The sequence below is a fragment of the Meriones unguiculatus genome, chromosome 3 (assembly GCF_030254825.1).
Source record: "Meriones unguiculatus strain TT.TT164.6M chromosome 3, Bangor_MerUng_6.1, whole genome shotgun sequence".
NCBI lineage: Eukaryota > Metazoa > Chordata > Mammalia > Rodentia > Muridae > Meriones > Meriones unguiculatus.
The window spans coordinates 28,618,530-28,637,246 of NC_083351.1; the positions used below are offsets into that span (position 1 = coordinate 28,618,530).

The window sequence follows — 18,717 nt, forward strand, 5'->3', positions numbered from 1 at the left end:
ACAAATAAAAAGCCAGACAGTCTTGAGGCGAGGCAAGCCAATAGCTAGCACCATTTTTAACTTAGTGTGTGGCTGCCCATGTGAAAACTCTTTAAAAAGTTTTTTTTAATGTGTATGGGCTTAACATAAACATGAGTGAAGGCGCCAGAGGCACTGGGACCTCCTGGAGCTGCAGTCGGAGGCAGTTGTGAGTCATGATGGGAATGGTCTTCTGTAACAGTATGTGCTCACAAGCTCTGGGCCAGCTCTTCTCCACATGTCCCCCTCCCCAACAATGAGTGTCAAGCAGGAGTCTCAGGACCAAGCCGAGAAAATCGTATAGGCCCATGGGAGCTCAGGCTCATCCATCGAAGGGGCACAACAAGGCAACCCCTTTCCCCAACGCCCGCTCATCAGGAAGACCCAACACAGTGCTTCTCCCTCAAGCAGCTGGGCTGAGAGTCACCTAGACTTGGGCCCCACTCAGTTCTGCTAATCCCTCAACTGAACAGTCATTTCATCTTTCTGAGACCCTGTCCGCTCACTTGCAGAATGGGGAAGCCATACCTCCTTTCATAGGATCATGTCTGAGAAAGACATAAACCACTGTAGAAAATGCCTGGTGACAGCAAGCCCCCCCTGGGGGGGGGGCACAAAGCACAAGTGGGAAAGTGGAGGTCCCCGGTGAATAAACCTGGGTTCTCCGGCCCACTGTCCGAACTCAGGAGCCATTTTGTTATGCTCAGAACCCTATGAACCTATGGACTGTGGAAATAAAATACAGAGGAAAAAAGAAGAGGGAGGGGAAGGAAAAGGGGCTGGGCAGGCGCCTCACTCAGGAGCTGAAGTATTTTCCACAGAAGCTGAAGGATCTCTGTGCAATCCCTGGAGCCCATGTCAAGGCAAAAGGAGAGAACTGACCCCATGCTACATGCGTAACCCCCACACACGTATATACACAATGATAAAGAGGCAATGCAAATTACTGCGCCTGGCTCAGTGCTCGGCCCGGCCTAACCTTGAGAGTCTGCCCTGTAGACACTGACCTGCAGAACCTTGCCTTGGGGCCCCTCGTCAAAGAGCAGAGCCTGCTGGTACAAGGGATCGCAAGTCTTCTTGGCCACCTTTGTCTTTTTCTTGGCTACACATGCCCCGTTCTCCAGCAGGTAAGCCTTGACATAGGTGGCTGCAAATGAAGAAGCATGATTGCCAGAGATGCCGTATCCCGCCTAGTCTCCGCCCCCCTGGGTGGTCCTGGGGGTGGGGTGGGGATGAGTAGGCCAGTGAACCCAGCAAGCAGAGAGACTGTCACACACTGAGTTCCCTTGCCCTGCTCCTGCCCCAGCTAGCTCAGCCGGCCTTCCAGGCAAGGTGTGGATCACTGTCAATGACACGGCTTTAGGCTACTGGTGAGCTGAGGACTCACGTGCCAGGACCCTTCCTCAGAGCTCCCAGCTGCAAGGCCTCACCTGGGAGGGATTTGGAGCCTGGTTTGGGGGTCAGGCTCCGAGCTTCAATCACTTCCACCTCCAACTGGCCACTCCGGTCCATGACTGCAATGTGCACGTCTCCTGCAAGGGAAAAGAACAGGGGTCCAGGTGAAGTCAGACGGGGCAGGCTGGCAGGATGCAACAGGGAACGTCATGCCGCAGTGTCCCTGGACAGGGAGCATGACAGAGCAAGCTGTACATGTTGGAACTGCTCTCGGGGGATCACGTCAGAGGGACTGAGGAACACTGATAGTCTGTGGGGGAATGACCCACAGGGGGCACACAGGGCACAACTAATGGCTGACCAATTCTCACCCGTGTATGGTGGGCCTCTGCTTCACTACACAGAACAGCCAAGTCTGTGCGCAGAGCCTACACAGCAGCCCGTCTCTTCGGTGTATGTCAGACAGATGCCAAGAGCATGCATGCAAAAGGATGCTAAGCTATGAGGCTGCCCTGGACATCCCTGGGCAAGGGGAGCGGGGCAGGCGTACACCCCCTGCCAGAGGACAGCTCACAGTTCATTCCGAAAAGGGAAGGGATTCGGTCATGCTGACTTCCAGGAACTCTTGGCTTTGCTCATCGTGAGTGAGCAGAGTTTAGGATGATACAGTAGTTGTTTGGAACACTCTTCAAATGGGTGTAGAATTATAAACCTGACCTAAGCCTGCAGCCCCTCCCCCCAATTAAATGGGTGAGATTTTGAGTTCAGCCAACCATCATATCCTGTTATTATTGTATCTGCATACTTTGGGGAATTCGCCACATTCAGAGACACCCTGAAATTTATCCTCCTCCCGCTAGTGATTCCTGACCTGGCAAGGAGACCAAGTCAGTCAATGCCTAACTGTGAATATATACGTGTCTTTCCCAGTTTAGGACACAAGGGGGCACCACACCCAAATATTCTGGGTTCCGATGGGTCATTATTATAAAAGTGGCAGGCACTTTAGGGAACCTGGCTGAGATACTGAGCAGGCTCTAGTCCCAAGCAAGAGCCTGGAATTGAGGAACTCTAATACCCAGAGCCAGAAGAGAGAGGACCTTGACTCTTGGAGGGTCCTCTGGACCCCTCTTCCAAGGAAGAAAGGATGTTGCTGAACAGAGAATCCTGGCATGGAATCCCAGCTCTACCGTCTGTACTCACTTTCTGCTTCTGCTATGAGGGTCAGAGGTCAAGCACCATCAGGATGGGGCAGAGCAGAGACATCTAGACCAGGCAAAGTTCAGGCTAGACTGATGGGGATGCCTGCCTGGACAGGACCCTAAAACACAGCGTGGGTGGTGTGGGGCGGGGGGGGGGAGATCTGAGAGTTGCTAAGAGAACCCAGTGTGGGCTCTGAGACCCATCTCCTAGCTGCCAGGAAGAGAGATGAGACAATTACTAAAGGTCCCTGGGTACCGGCTGCTGAAGGAAGGAACCAGACCAATTAGCCACAGTTCCTAAGGAGAGTGTTAAAATGCTTTCTAGAAAATACCTAACAGGAGCAGAAAAGGGGTGTTGAGTTGCAGAACTAAAGCAGGGATTACTAATTCCATTTTGCAGATGAGGAAATGAAGGCTAAAGAAGGGAAGGTTAGAGGAAGTAAATCAACAGGAGCCAACACTGTGACTCTGTTTACACATGGGGGGTGGCTTCCAGGAGGGAGGGGACGGTCTGGAAAAGCTGCTGCTGAGTACCGAGGAAAGGAAGGCTGGCACTGGGGTCCTCCCGGCACATGAAGAGGACTGCAGCTGCCTGCCTGCCTCACACTGAGCCCCAGCTCTCCTTTTTGCTGTGCCCCTACCCCTTCTTCAGCAAGGCTTACCCATGGGGGGTGTTGCCAATGTCTGTCGTCCCACAATCTGGCCTGGTCCCAGGCCATCCAGAAAATCACTGAACTGGCTTTCGGCTCCGAGCCTTGTGGGAAAAATAAACCTGCAGAGGGAAGCAGAGGGCACATGAGGGCAGCGGGCGGTCGAGGGGTGGGGAGATGGGTGGATGTGAGGCCTTTCACCTGGCGTCCTGAGCCTGTCCCTCCCTCTTCTACACTGTGGAACTCTTCTGCTCACACTGTGAGTAAACGCTTGCTCGCTCATTCCTGTACACTGAAGAAAAGTACTTCCGGCTGACCTAGAATTCACTATGGGGCCCTGGCAGGTCTCGGGCTCCTGACAATCCTGCCTTAGCCTCCCAAGTGCTTGAGTAACAAGTAAGTGATACAATGTCCGGCTTAGAGACAGATACTTTGATATCATTAAAAAGACTAATGAAAAGATTTAAGGCATTTAATCCTTAAGCCTGGGGAGGGGTGTTTTTGTTTTGTTTTTGACAAGGTCTTGTGCATCCCAAACTGGTCTCAGCCTTATGATACAGCCAAAGATGACCTTGAATTCCTTACCTTCACCTCCTGACTGCTGGGATTGAAGGCATGTACCACCATGCTCAGCTTATACACTGCTAGGGACAGAGCCCAGAACTTCATGAGTGCTGGATGAGCGTGCTACCAACTGAGCTACAGCCCAGCCCAAGCTCCAGAGTTCTGAAGTGAGCCTCAGGTGCCGGGCTCGCTGGATGCACGCACCCTCATTTGAGCAAGCCAGTGCCAAGAGCGAGAGACAAGCCCGACTCTTACTACCTGGAATGAGTTCTAAGAACTGAGGTTTGGTTTTTTTTTTTTTAACCAGAAATTTAAAATCCAAGTCAATAAGGTGAGGTGGTGCCCAGAACGGCAGCAGAGACCAAAATAACCCAATGGCAGGGCTGAGATGAATGGCAGGTGATTGCGGGTAGTCTAGGACTGGAGGGGAGGGGGATGGAAATGGTAACAGGAAAAACTGACAGGGATAGAAAGCTGGCCAGCCGCCAGCAGTGCATTGAACGGCCCACGTGCCTTCATATCATTAATCCTTACAACCCGTCTGTGTGGTAGGAACCATCATCCAACTTTACAGATGAAACAGACATTTCCAAGAGGTAGGGGACTGGCCTGTTCCCAACAGGGACGGCACCTGCTCACTGGGGGATAGGCAGGGACTGGGACAGTTGGCACAGGGGCTTTCCCCTGTGCACGTGAGATACAACAAATGGCAATGAGTGTTTGCTTCTGCCTCCGCTGATGCCACCACGACCCCAGGCCCAGGCATTCTGGGCATGGCCAACAGCGATACCTTCCTTGAGGGCCACAGTGAACACAATATGCAGATCTCCTAGTGGCAGCCATGAATGGTGGGTCAGAGAGAAATCCCTGCTGGGCAGTCTGGAGTGGGGGCTCCAAAGGTCAATGACAAGCAGGGAGCAATAGACTTGTAGGACAGAACCTGTACTTCTCCTACAAGGCTTATCTTCTGTCCCTGGGAAGAGGCTTCAAGGCGTCTACCTTCATTAACTATGATCAACAATAGCCTAGCGTCATTCTTTGTGTATCCTGGGGGCAGGTACGCATGCAGTGTGTGTGTGAGAGCCAGAGGTCATCATTGGGGTCTTCCTCAATTACTTTCCACCTTAGCTTCTTTCTAGACAGTCTCTTATTGAACCTAGAGCATGTAGATTTGGAGAGACTGGCTGCTAGCAAGCCCCAGGGATCTTGCTGTCTCTGTCTCAATAATGGGATTACGGGCACGTGCACAAGTATGACCAGCCTTTTCACGTGGCGCTGTGGACTCCTGCTCAGGCTCTCAAGCCTGTACAGCAAACAATTTACTGACTGAGCCATCTCTCCAACCCTCTCATTGTTTGGCCCTCCTCCTCTTCTCTCCACCCATTGCTCTTTTTTTTTTTTTTTTTAATTGATGTAATGTAATGTCTCTTGGAGTGAAGGCTGGTTTGGAACTCAAGTGTGTAAAGTCTCTGACCTTAAACTCTTGGTCCTGCCTCCACCTCTCAAGTGCTGGGTTTATAGGTGTGCACCACCTCACTCAGCCCTAGGGTCAAAGTCTTATGACAGAAAAAAATAAAGAGCTGTAGACTCAAAAACTCAGAACTGGGGTTCTGTGTTCTCAGACTGTGAGTAAAGGTTAGAGAATCAAGCGACCTTCGTGTAAACAATGAGTTGGGCATCACTTGAGAATTGTGCCTGAGCTGGGCGTTGGTGGCGCACACCTTTAACCCCAGCACTCAGGGAGGCAGAGGCAGGCAGATAGCTGTGAGTTTGTTTGAAGCTAGCCTGGTCTACAAAGTGAGTCCAGCACAGCCAAGGCTACACAGAGAAATCCTGTCTCAAAAAAAAAAAAAGTAAGAAAAAATGAAAGAAAAAGAATTGTGCCTATGGGTAAAAAGCCTCTGCCACTCAGGGGCCTCAGTTTCCTCACTTGTACATGAAGACATTGGTGGTTTCCACACTCACTCAGAGTGGGTACAAGTGTTAGATGATCACAGTACATGGCTTCCAGAGGGCGAGTCACTGGTCTGAGGTACCCACTGAGGCTCTGTGCAGGTCCGATGTGGTAAGCACAATGGCTACTGGTTTCCATGTTAAAAGGCACAGTTGGCTTTCTGTATCTATGGGTTCTGCATCAGTGTCAGTCAATCACGGATTGAAAATACAAAGGGAAAAGTTGTCTCTACTGAGCACTTACAGATTTTTTTTTCTTATTGTTCCTTAAAATATACAGTCTAGGCTGGGAACTGGGATGCACACCCATAATACCAGTGCTCAGGAGGCTGAGGCAGGAAAATTCTGAATTCAAGGCCAGCCTGAGCTATATAGTGAGGCCTGCCTAACAAGCATCTTTATTGCATTTAGCTTATACTGGGAATTAAGAGCAATCTGGAGAGGATCTAATGTATACAGGAGGATGCGAGCAGGTTGTATGCAAACATTGTATCAGTGTATTTAAGGGATTCAAGAAGCTGTGGGTTTTAAATCTGGGGGAGGTCTTGGAACCAATCCCACAGGGATGCCGGAGGCTCACTGTAGAGCAGTGAGAGACAATAACTGAATATTAAATAAGCTGCAGGATCCCGAGACTGGAAATTATAGGGCCTTGATGAAACAGAAGCAGAAAAATCTACAAACTCTGACTTAGAACAGCTCTGTGGAGTCCCTATGTAAGCAGGGACTTTCAAATGCTTACTGTGACTTGCATGCAAAAAGAAAGGGGCCTGCTAAGACCCCCTGCCCGCTATCGACCTATGTGCATCCTGGATACAGAGCTCAAGTTCTCCAGGCAAGTCACCCCAGCTTTGCAGGCTACACCTGCGCTGTCTCTTTTTCTCCAAATGCTGCTTTTGGCCCACGACAGTGATTTTATTTCCTGCCTGTGAGTCACAAGGTAAGATGTGACAGTTTTAAAAACATGGATCTAGTCCAGTTTTCTTCCCTAATCTCCAAGCAAGGTGATTTATAAAGCTTTCGCATAACTAAGCCATGAAAATGGGTTTAGGCTTAGAAGGAATTTAAGGTCACATTTTCCTTTCTGCCCATCTCCTCTAGCAGGGGATAGAGGGGGTGATGGGAGGCAGGAGACCCAAGTTCTTTCCTGAAACAAAAGAACAGATCATGTGCTCCAGGGCCTCTGTGGTATTCTGTTGGGAGTAATGGGAAGACCTAGACCCAGGGACAAGGAAGGCTGGGGTAGGGAGGAGGGATGCAGACATCGTGGCTGGGAACCGAATCGGCAGGTGCACGCACGTGCCCTCGGAGCTGTTGCTGTTGGTGCTCCCGTCAGTAGACTCCCGGCTGCCCTGGCGGGTGACACGGCTCCGCATCTCCACCGCAATGCCGGTCTCCGTGCTCCGTCGAATGTTGCTGCGCAGCTTCTTAGTGGCCCCTTCTGGGGTCCCCAACCCAAGAAGAGAGAAGGAACAAGGTCAAGACATGGCCCAGCCTACCGAAGTGACCCTCTGGATAGAGGCGGGTGGGGACACCGCTAAGCTGCCCCCAAAGCTGGTCTGAAGCCTGACACCTCACCCAGCCCAGGGGAATGGTACAGACGGAGCTGCCCAGGGATACACTGTGTGCCCAGATTGAAATGCAGTTGGAAGAAGAAAGCCCTGAAGCCCTGTGGCCCTCCCCCTCTATGAGGTTCCCCTGGCTCTGCCTTCCCATTCTGCTTCAGTCTGAGCCCCAAAACTTCAGAGGTGCTCCTTCCATTCACTTCTGGAAAGTTTGTGTGTTCTGGGATTTCCAGATTTACTTTCTCTCCTCTTCTAGATATCCTACCAGACCCCCAAGCCCACCTGTCTGCTGCCCTAGGAAAAAACCCACTGGAAGCCTGGCCATTTGAAATTTGCCTTCTCAAGTTAAGACTAAAGGAGAGAGCATCGTGAATGTCAAGTCCAGAGGACCTTCACAGGCAAGACTGCATAAAGGGTGGGGTGGCTAGCTTGACCAAGACTGATATTGGATTTGAAAAGGTCCACAGCAGAGGTCCCCTACCCTGTCTCTGATGTTTCTGTTCAGGGGCCCCAGCCCCCTCCTCAGCCTGGCAGGAAACAGAGGGCACTTTCTCTCTGAGTAGCACACCAGCCTGCCTGGGTTTCCATGGCAACCTCCTTAGCATTGCAGTGTGGTCCCTCTAGACAGCTCTCCTCCTGGGCGGGGGTTGTGTGTGGGGGAGACAGGCCGGGGTTTTGCAGGGACTCCCCTGCTAAGGCTTGCTCGCTGAGCAACTTGACGGGAGAGGGAAGTGGCACTCGAATAGGCGCTGTACCAAAGGAGCCATTTGCTGCCACCGGTCACAGGCCCAAGGAAATTGTTAGCAGAGTGGCCCGCAGGGGCGTCTAGGACAGGGGAGCAGCACGTGCCTCCCCGGAAGGCAGCCGATGGTGGGCTGAGGAGGGAAGGTTCAAGTCCCCAGCATAGGAAAGGGAGGCCTCTATTCCTCCCGCTTCTGCCCGCTTACCCTTCAGTGAGTCCCCGCTGAGTGAGAGGAGGCCACGAGGGCAAATACCAGCAGATAGGGTGATGGAGGAGAGGTGATGAGAACGGGGGCAGCGTGCGCTGGAACACGTTCTCTAAACTCGGTGCAGCCTAGAGTAGGGGACACCTGAAGGGTCGCAGATAGTACTCCTCCAGGCCCCTCCATCATTTCACTGGTGTGGAGTCTGGGGTTCTGATGTCAAGGAGCTGGGGCTAGCCAGGAGGCCCCAGGCTGCCTGCCTGCTGACATGCCACTTCTCCCCCCCCCCCCCTTTCCAGTTCTTCCTCTCTTGGAGGTGTGACTCAGCAGAGATTAAATTCCTGTGTCTTCAGTACGAGGACAAAGGTCTGGAAAACTCAGAGAGAAAATCCTCCCACTAGCTTTGTTCCTGTTCAGCATGGCCCCTGCTGACCCAGGGAATAAGTATGGTGCTTCTCTCTAGAGAACTGATCCAAGTTGTTTCGATAGTTCAGTGTTCCCTGGAGAACGATTCTATCTGTGTAGAATAGATAGAAGCCATTCTATCTGTCCCCTCACATACAAAAAGAGGGGCAGTCATGGCCTGCAGCAACACTCTCTGGCATCTTCTAGAAGCCCCTGACTCAGAGACAGCTCAGGAGGGAAGGGCTCTGTCCTTGGTACTGGACACTTAGAAGGAGGCTGCTTCAGTCCAGCACGACCCTCTGGGGATTCAGCCTAATTAATGCCAGACTAGGTCAGGACCCCAAAACTCTGACCTCGCCCTTCGTTGTTCTCACAGTGCAGAGGACTGGTAGATCTCAAAGGAAGCTGGAAGATGGCATTGTTAGCTCCATTTTGCAGGAGTGGAAACAATCCCAAGAGGAAAGTGACTTTCCAGACGGTTCCACGGGGAGCTGTGGAGCCAGAACTAGCCCTCTAAAGGCCAGGGTGAGGTTTTGGAGATCTGCAATGGGGCAGCATAGTGATAACTGGAAGAGGGCAGTCAGGCAAGAGACCATAGGGAGGCTGCTGTTACAGACTAGACACTGTACTGTGTGAACTGGGGCAGAGGAACAAAGAGGACCAGGCAGGGTGGCGGCCAGAGCAGGGTACCGATGAACTAGGAAGGTTCTTGTAAGCGGAGCCTGAGAGCCTCAAAGGCTAGGCCTGGGAGAGGAATTCTTTCTGACTCCTCATAGCCCAGCCCCACAGGGAATCAAGCCATTCCAGTTAGGGCAACAGGGGCGCCCTTCTAGGGTCCTTCCTAGGGCAGCGGTCCCTGGGTCAATGGTGAGTTGGCCTGCCTGAGCCTTCCAGCCAGGAAGCTGCTCTAAGCTGAGACACTGGCATACACACACACTTAAAAATAGTAAAGAATAAATCTTAAAAAAAAAAAAAAAGTATCAACAACACTTTGCTGAGCGCCTCCCATGTGCCAGTCACAAGAGGCTGTGTGCTTTTGCACATCCATCTTATTTAATCCCCGGGTAGCTCTATAAAGCATATGTTAATGTCTTCGGCAAACAAACAGCAGGCTCGGAGGAGCGAAGCAGCTTGCCTGAACTGTCCAGCTAGTAAATGATTGGGGGGGGGGGGGAGGCTGCAAAGGCCAGCCTGAGGTCATTCCCCAGGGCAGTATCTTCTCTTCAGACTCTGGAAGTCTTATAGATAAATGAGTACATGAGACTGGCTGACCTCGGGGGCCCTTCCTGCTATGACATTCAGTGATTAGATGATTCACGGGGACCTGCGCTTGGAAGGGCATCTGGGCAATTCCCCTGGCCCCAGACCCTGGGCCTCTAGTCATGCCCTCATATACCACAAAGACAAGGTAGCCAGAGGCCCCGTCCTCACTGTCTCTCCCCAAGGCAGCAGGTCTTCCTGGCATCTGCTCTCAGCCCAGCCTGCTGCTGTCCGAAGCCCCAGCAGATCTCTGCAATGGCTCCCGGTGACTCCAGCCCTGCTTTAGCCCTGGAGACTGTCTCTCCCAATCACTTTGCATACGAGACGTCTTTGAGTCTGAAGCTGGATTTCATTGCTTCTACTACCAGACACAGACCTCTGGGGTCCAACACCTCCATGATCTTCTAATGTTGATCCCCAGATGGGTTTCATCGCAGCCCGCCTTCCTGCTCCCCACTCTCAGAGCCTACACTGCCCACCCAAAGGCACTAACAACCAAAACCCCTTCCTCACTTAGCCTTTCCCTGAGCGGAAATCACACCGGAGCCTGAGCGCTGGAAAAGACCATCCCCCGTGTTCCTGAAGACAGCTTTGTAAAGATCTATTTTAAGATCTGGAAGAGCACCCCCAAATACCAGCCCCAATGGGGCGTCTTGATGAGCATCCTCCCTGGATGCTCCGGCATTCTACCCTTCCCCACCCCCGTCCAGCTGCCTCCTTGAAGGTTTGGCGGGGGGGGGGGAGTTGTTACTCCGAGCAAAATAAGCAGGAAGAGAGTTAAAACAAAGCCAGCTGGTGTCTGGACTGATGCCACAACTGAGGGGGTCTGGGTGGGGAGGACAGGCTCCTCTGTGATGGGGGGGGCGCACGTGTGGCTGTGTGAGACAAGGTGGTGCCCCCCGCCCCCACTCTGAACATAACCGGAATTCTGTAGCCGGATGTCTGAGGATGCATACCATACACCTCGGGGAGCAAACCATACCTGAGGGTGTACCAGCTAAGGCGTATGCGAGGCTTGTGCCCTTCTAAGTGGCGTGGCTCTTTTTGTCCGTGTTCAGAGAACCGTATTTAGAGGTTATTTGTGACCATGAGCAGCGTAATGCGAATGACTGGGCCACGCTTTCCCGGCTTGCCTGAGCTAATGAACACTCTTGGCTACGTCGCTACATAAGCCATGTATTTCCGTCTCTCTCTTGTGGTTCTGCAACACCTGTGTGTGGCTGTGCAACTGTATTTGTGGGACTCTTTGTCCTTAGGGGACTAAGAAATGACAACCAGGACAGGATCGTGAGGATGCGTGTCTTCGCATGGCTGTTTCAAATAACTTCAGGTCAGTATGTGGAGGTGGCAGCATGCGAAGAGCAGGAACTAGGAAGGGCAACTGGGGCTTGAGTCCAGACTCCAGCAGCCTGCACCCTGTAGTCTGGAGCACCGGCCTTTCCCTCTCTGCACTGTTACTACCTGCTAGTGGGGACCACGTCATGTCGCACACGCCGGCCCAAACAGCATCCACAAAGTGCGAGTCTACCCTTAGTGGCTGGGGACTCAACAGCAACACACCCGTTTCCTCCTTCCCACCTCTCCCCACCCCTTACCAGGCTGGGGGAGCTGCAACGTGCTCTTGCTCCACTGGGTCAGGCCAACGATAGCCACCATCTTGGCGCCCAGGCTGCTGCGCCGTTTCTTGGCTGTGGTGGTCCCGGCCCCACCCCCAGCTTGCTGGGATCCGCAGATCTCGCCGCTGATGCTGGAGCTCCGTACCACGTTCCTGGAGGCCCCAGCCGAGGCTGGACCAGGCTCCCCGTTAAACATGGTCCCCAGGGCAACAGGGCTTCAGGCGATTCTGAAGGCGTGGGGTGGGGTGGGGGGGAAATTCCGTCATCAGACCCGGAGACTCTCCAGTAACCCCACCACTTCCTAGCTGTGTGAGTCTGGGTCGGGCACTCGGCCTCTCTGAGGTGGTATGGATGAAATGAACAGATGAATGTCCAATCCGACTCAATAAACGAGGGCATTGTCATTTGCCTGATGTGTATGAGGCCAGGGGTGCCACCCCTCCCTCCTCTTATCATTTCCACAATCAACACCAAGGCCAGCGAGCTGGCTCTGTGGACTCTGCCAACTTGACATGGTCCTAGGGCTCAACTCCCCCAAGTTGACCTTTAACCTTCCCACAGAAACCATGCCACATGCACACTACCTCCCACACTAAATACACGAATGTAACATAAAACATTTTAGTGTGTAAAATAAAATAAAGAAACCCCCTAGAGGACAAAGATGGGGCTTTTAGTGCCCGGCTATGGACAAGCAGCAGATGCCCTGTTTGGCAGGAGACCCCGGGGCTGAGGTAGAACTCCAGAGGCTCCCCTACAAAGGCTGGGTGACTTTGTGACCAAATACATTGGAGTTTCGGTAAATGCCTCAGCAAAATTAAAACAACAACAACAACGAAAACCCACAAAGGCCTTTCACTTCACAGGGTGGCTGTAAGGGTTAAATTAGGGGGTGTGTGCAGAGGGAAGTCCCAAGGCAGGCTGCTCTCAGAGCAAGTGACAAGCACAGGAATGGAAGTTCGTGCAGTCTGAGGAATGGGTTCTCCTCTGGAAGGGACCGGCCCAGAAAAGTCTAAAGTGGAGTCAAAAATCACGGTCCCCTATGGTGTGGAGGGAGGCCTCACTGTCGGCATTTAACTCAGCTCCGTTCTGTGCTCCTGAAACATAACTGGACTCGTACTGTAAATACAATCTTAAATCCTGGTATTTTTCATCTAGCATCATATTGTAAGCATTCCCCCATGTCATTAGCACTTTGTATAAATGTTTCAATGCCACTGTAATCATCCCTTGTGCAGACAGAACATAATTGACTTAAATATTTCAATGCAGTTACCTCTTGAATCTGATCCAAATTTCTCTCTCCTCTCTTAAATAAACATGGAAGCCAGGCGTGACGGTTCACGCCTGTGATTCCAGCACTTGGGAGGTGGAGGCAGGAGGATCAGGAGTTCATGGTCACCAGACTGGGCTACCTGAGGCGCTGTCTCAAACCAAACAAGCAGACACAGATGAACCTTTTTCTGCGCTGGGCCTGCTGATTTCCTTAGACACAGACTGCCTGACAGCCAAGGGTGTGGACTGCTATGGAACCCCCAACCCTCTCCCTGCTGGCTGGCAGTGGTTTGGGGCAGGGGCTACCCTGCCTGCTGTTTCTGAGGCAGATACTGATTAGCTAAGGTCACTGGCTTTCTCCTCAGCAGTCATTTGTTCAGAAGTAGGCATCTGACCATGCTCAAACAATTAACCTTAGGAGTGGCAGAGCCCTGCCCCCTCCCACCTCAGCCCAACTGCAAGCAGAAGCCTGCACACAGCACGTAGCCTGGAGAACATCGAGCCACATCTGGAGCCTGCTTTCCTCTGGTACTCAGCTCAGAAAGGATGTGTTTTCTATTGTTTAAGCCAGTTTGAATCACTGTTCTCCATTATATCCAAAAGCATCCTGCCTGATATTAGGACTTTAAAAAAAAAATTCCTGGACTATATTGCCAAATCCTTTTCCAAAGTATAAAAATTTACTGTCCTCATTAACTGCATTCAACAAATGTTTAATTTCCTAAAATTCCAAGGCCAGGGCTGAGTGCCAAGGATATAGCAGTGAGCCAGGTCCTCTTGGTCCTGCCCTCCCAAGACCTCCAGTCTGGGAGGGGAGACAGACAGTAAATAACTAATTATACCATTAAATATTTAATGCTGGTTACGATAAGAGCCAGGAAGAGGAGGACAGAGGACTCTGAGACACTCTGGGGGAGGGGATGGCAGGCATCTATGGTCCCTGCTTATGGAGGTGGGGTCTCTTTATGTTTGTATGTGTGGTGGCCAGAGACTGATGTCCAGCGTTGCCTTTAATGCCTCTCCATTTTATTTTTTAAGACAGGGTCTCTGACCATACATGCAGTTCCGTAACTTGACTAAACCAGCTGGGGATCTGAATCCGGGCCTCTGTGTCTGCAAAGCAAGTCTTTTACCCATTTAGCCACCCCTCAGCCTCCGAAGTGGGGTGGTCTCCTGCCACCAAGCTCTATGACTTGGCCATTGAGTCCAAGGCTGCATTAGCTGGCTCTTCCCCGGGCACAGTGGGAAAGCCACCTTTTCTTTCTGCTTACCATCTTTGTTCTATGCCGGCATCCAGTTCTCTTCCTGGGCTAGCTGTGCACCCCAGGGATGGACATTTTGCTTTGAGAGACTGACTTTTTACAAGGATGTAGAAAAGAGAAGGGAAATGAAGGTGGAATGAAGCGGGGGGGAGGAGGGGAGAGGCTTTTTTTTTTCTGGCTGCCGAGGAAGACAGTCCCTACGCAGCTGAGAGCGGCTACTGGTCCTGTCACATGGCTTTTGCCAGCCCAGCGAATTAAGGTTGAAGAGGGAGGGTAGGTCAAGGCCTCCTCCTGCCTTCTTTGGGGCTGTGGGGCTGTGGGGACTGCTCTCCCCCAATGGTGCTGCAGAACCTGGGGTTGTATTTCTCTATGCCCCATCAGCCTTAGAGCTAATGGAAAGTCCCCGTGGCCTGTGCTCATCTCTTCTCTTTAGTTTCCAGTTCTTGTGCCAGTGTGTGTGGGTTTGGGGGTATCTGTACAGTCTTCTGATGGAAGATGGGACAGGGCTTATCTGATGCTGTGAACCTGCCACAGTGTGAGTCTAATTTGCCCACTACGGTAGCTCTGTGAGGTGCCTCGTTATCTCTTCTTGGCAGATGAGAGCAGCGAGTCTCGGGGCAGAAGAACAACTCAACCTACTCTGCTAGGAGGTGGCAAGGCCTGGATTCGAACCCAAGTCTCCTGCATCTGCAAAGAGTCCTACATGCCCAGCAGCCCCTGCTCCTCCATCCAGACCTCATCCTTGAAGGAGAGCACCCATCCCCCCAGGGGAGGCTCTGCCCCGAGTCTCTGGGTTCTTTGAGAAAACTGCTAAGAAAGTGTCTATGATGAGAAAACAATTTCCCCAAGCTGGTGAGAACATCTCAGGGGCAGAAACCCTAGATTATAGCCAGAAAAGCAAACACTTCTGTGGTGAGCTCCAGAACACTTGAGGGGTGAGAAGGGACAGAATTCCAGACCCTGCCAACCTGGGAGCTCGTGTTTCCTCATGAATAATACACAGACGGACAAGCAGACAACATCCAGGGCTCTACCAAGAGAGCCATATTCTTATCTTCAAGCATCTACCTGAGGAACCAACGAGTGCTTAGATGACCCCAGCCTGCAGGCCACTCCCCGAGAATGCGGGAGGAGTCAGACCCAAAGTGCTAGGCCTGGGGTCATGGCCACAAGTCTTACTACAGAAACCTGCGAGGGTTGGGCATGAAGATGTGGGTCAGAAAATAAGCAGGTTCCCTCTGTGCTCTTTCTTGGGTCTTGGTTTCCTCATCTTTAGGTTCAATGGAGGGGCTCAAATTGGGTGCTCTGAGAAAGCCCTTCTGTTGAGGGAGCTGGATCTGAGAGCACATGCTGCAGTCAATGGTGGGCTCAGGACTGAGGCTCTTGGGACTGAGGAAATAACCCAGTTGGCAGAATGTGTGTTTATCTGGCACACCTATAACCTCAGCACTTGGGAAGTGGAGACAGGAGGATCAGCAGTTCAAGGTCATCCTCCGTTATATGAGTTCAGAGCCAGCCTGGGCTACATCAGACTCTGTGTCAAAGCAAGGAGAGATGGGGGAGGATGATGACAGCAAGAAAATGTCTAAGTCCTCTCTGCAGGGAAGTCAGAGACACAGGGATCAATTGCACTGGGGCCCAGAGGAAGGAACCCCTCTGAGCTGTCAGATCACAGGGCTGTGGAAGGGGAGGCAGCAGAGAGCAGATATAGTGAGGCCCTGATAGAACCTAGAACATAGCGTGCCACATGCTGATGGCCTAGTCGATGGCCCAATGAGCTACGCCCTTTCCATGAAGGTCACATCGAGCCTTCCCCTGCTTGAGCAGGTTCTTTCTCTGCCCAGTTCATGACCCCTCAAGGTTGTGATCCTCCTGTGGTCCTCTGTGTCGATGCCCACCCACCGCACAGCAGCAGAGGAGCAGGATCTGATGGGAGACATCCATGAATGGGCCCAGTGTGTCCTTTTCTGCCCCAAGAGCTGAACCTCTCTACCTGGAGTCTTGCTACCCTAGGGACTCTCCAATTTCTGGAGCAGGTCTCAAGGCCCTGCCAAGCCCCCTGCAGCCTTCTGTCTCCATGACAATGTGGCTAACAAGCCAAACAGTTTTTCTCGGCAATCAATGAAGCACCCAAAAAGCCAAGATAAAGTTAGCCAGCCACTCTTACAGCATGGAAGCCCGCGGAACGTTAGGCGTGAAGGACAGCAAGTGCCTGAGGCTCCTTCACCTCTCCCCATCATCTGTCTACCTCAGAAGGCCCACAATACAGCGCCCCAGCACTAGCTCAGGAGAGCAGCCCCTGAGCCCAAACTGACATGCCCTTCCTAATCCAGCCTTTCAACTGTGGAGGGGTAGACCAAGCCCCAGAATGGAAGGGGGGTGCATCCAAGGCCATGCTCCAACCTGTCTTCTAAAGCCAAGATTCCCATCACCCGTCAGGGGCTCGCTCCCTCTCACCTGCAGAGAAAGAGAAACTCACTGAGCTGCTGACTCTGGATGTGGTGCTCCGCATCACAGGGGGCTGTGCTCTCTCACCAGCACACCCCTAGGGCATCTGCACAAAGCTTCGTTTTCTGCTGAGTTACCAGTTTTCAGGAAAGGAGGTAAAGGCAATCAGGGCAGGCTTCCAGGAGGAGGAAATGTGATGACAGGGTGTCTAAGGGAAGAAATTGAGCACAAAAGAAAGCAAGTTAATACCTCTGTCCCTAGGGAATTCTAGCAGCTGCTGGAGGAAAACCAGCAGACTCTGAAAGCAGTGGGACACTGAGCAAATCCTTCCAATTTTCAGATTTTGTTTCCTCCTCTCGTTTTGTTACACAAATCCTCAAACTCAGTGCTCCACCGGCCTTAATTGGAGCCGGTCTCAAGTAGCCTAGGCCGACCGCCTAGTCTTTATAGTTAAGGATGCCCTTGAACTCCTGTTCCTCCTGCCTCCACCTCCAAAGTTTGGGATGACAGACAGGTGCCATCACAACTGCATTCAAACAAACTACATTCTTTAAGATATGAGGGACTCGCGCAGGCCAGAATGCTCAGGACCTCTGGGCCCCAAACCTCCTTGCTCTATCAGCTGCCTGTGTATCCCCCGTACCTGTGTAGCATCATCCCCTTAGAGCCGGGCTTCCACCCTTTAACACACGTCCTCCTGCTGTGACAGCCAACCACAGTTATTTCGTTCCTACTTCATAGCTGTAACCATAATTTGCTACTGTTGTGGATGGTGATGCAAATACCTGTGTCCTCCGCTGGTCTTAGGCCACCCCTGTGAAAGGGCTGCGACCCACGGGCTGTGACCACTGTGACATGCGCAGCAGTCGGGGCTGGAGGCACTCCTGACTCTGAGACAGTCACCCGGCATCCCTAACCCTCCATTCTTCTAAGAAGAGTCGAATGACCACCTGGACCTACACAACATTCCCAGCTGATGACAGGTCAACAGGAGCAGATGCAGAAGGACCAAAAAAAAAAAAAAAAGGCTCAGGAGCTAGGCAGTGACAGCCAGGCCCGCCACTCCTGAGCGGAATCAGAGGGTTTCCATCTCCAACCCCCTGCACATGGCTCCTGTTCCCTAAAGTAGGATGACCACGTGTGCTTTAAGAGTGTTAGATAAAAGATTACAAAACAAGACTGGTGTGTGTGTGCTCACTGCCCAGCTGGGCGGTTAGCGGCTCACTGTGAGCGAAGGCGCCTGGAACGTGGTAAACACGTCCCCAGGTGCGAGCGCCTACTCACCGCGTGCAGCCTCTCCAAGGGGAGGCCCAGGGGTTAAGAAGATCACCGGAAACCGCCCTCTAGGTGTGTGGGGTGACGGGAGGTAACCGGCGAAACCGTGCCAGCACTGATCTAGAGCTCTTGCTGGATGCTGGGTCTGGTGCCTGGGAGCCCTGCCTCAAACTCTGGTAGAGGCCCGGAACTCTAGCCCCTCCCTCCTCTACTTAGGGAGAGGTGGGAGGGTTGGTATGTGTGTGTGTGGGGGGCTAGGCTTTGAGCGGGGGAGGGCATGATACCTCACCTACTCTCCTAATGTGGAGATCTCTTTCCAGACAACACACACACACACACACAGAGAGAGGAGAGAGAGCACACATAATTTTAAATGTGATCACATCATACAGAGCCACAAAGCTGCTACCCACGTTTTAAAGACACAAGCACATGTGTTCATGGATACGTGCATGCCGTAACAGAGATGCTGCCCCACACAAAGAAGCGGCCACACAGACATTCAGACTGTGTACACACCTTCAAACAGTCATACACAGTGTCTCCTCCCCTTGGCCCTGCCCAGTCAGAGGAGCAACAGCAAAGCCCCTGGCTTCCACTGGCAGGAAAGCCAGCCATGTCTTATCCCAAGCCTGGCTCGCTAGGATGAGGCTCACGAACCAGCGTGGAGCAGGCCTTTGTGTGAGCTGGAACACACACACACACACACGCATACACACTCCAACCCCCAATCCCATCCTCCTGGCCCCCCATCTCTGCTAGACTGGACAAAGAAGCTCATCGGTGAGGTTTGTGGTAAAGAGATGGGAAGGCTGGCAGGGAGCAGCTGCTGTCACCATGGCTACCAGCTGACCCACTTCTCCTCCACCCAGCCTGGCCCACCCA

At 52.3% G+C, this 18,717-nt stretch overlaps 1 protein-coding gene across 3 annotated transcripts in view; it reads right to left on the reverse strand.

Annotated features, from left to right (window-relative positions):
- The window catches only part of Rims3 (regulating synaptic membrane exocytosis 3), a 39,124-nt gene that overhangs the window by 6,016 nt on the left and 14,391 nt on the right, over positions 1-18,717 (reverse strand). The window contains exons 1-7 of one of the 3 annotated variants that reach the window (XM_060379666.1): positions 17,842-17,859; positions 16,567-16,765; positions 11,552-11,799; positions 7,082-7,223; positions 3,278-3,387; positions 1,449-1,550; positions 1,026-1,165 (exon numbers count right to left, since the gene is read on the reverse strand). In XM_060379666.1, coding sequence (XP_060235649.1) covers positions 1,026-1,165; positions 1,449-1,550; positions 3,278-3,387; positions 7,082-7,223; positions 11,552-11,768 — 711 coding nt within the window. In that variant the 5' untranslated portion in view covers positions 11,769-11,799; positions 16,567-16,765; positions 17,842-17,859. Of the gene's footprint in view, positions 1-1,025; positions 1,166-1,448; positions 1,551-3,277; positions 3,388-7,081; positions 7,224-11,551; positions 11,800-16,566; positions 16,766-17,841; positions 17,860-18,717 lie in introns of those variants that run through there. The other 2 variants (XM_021639481.2, XM_021639480.2) reach the window with 2 other exon arrangements.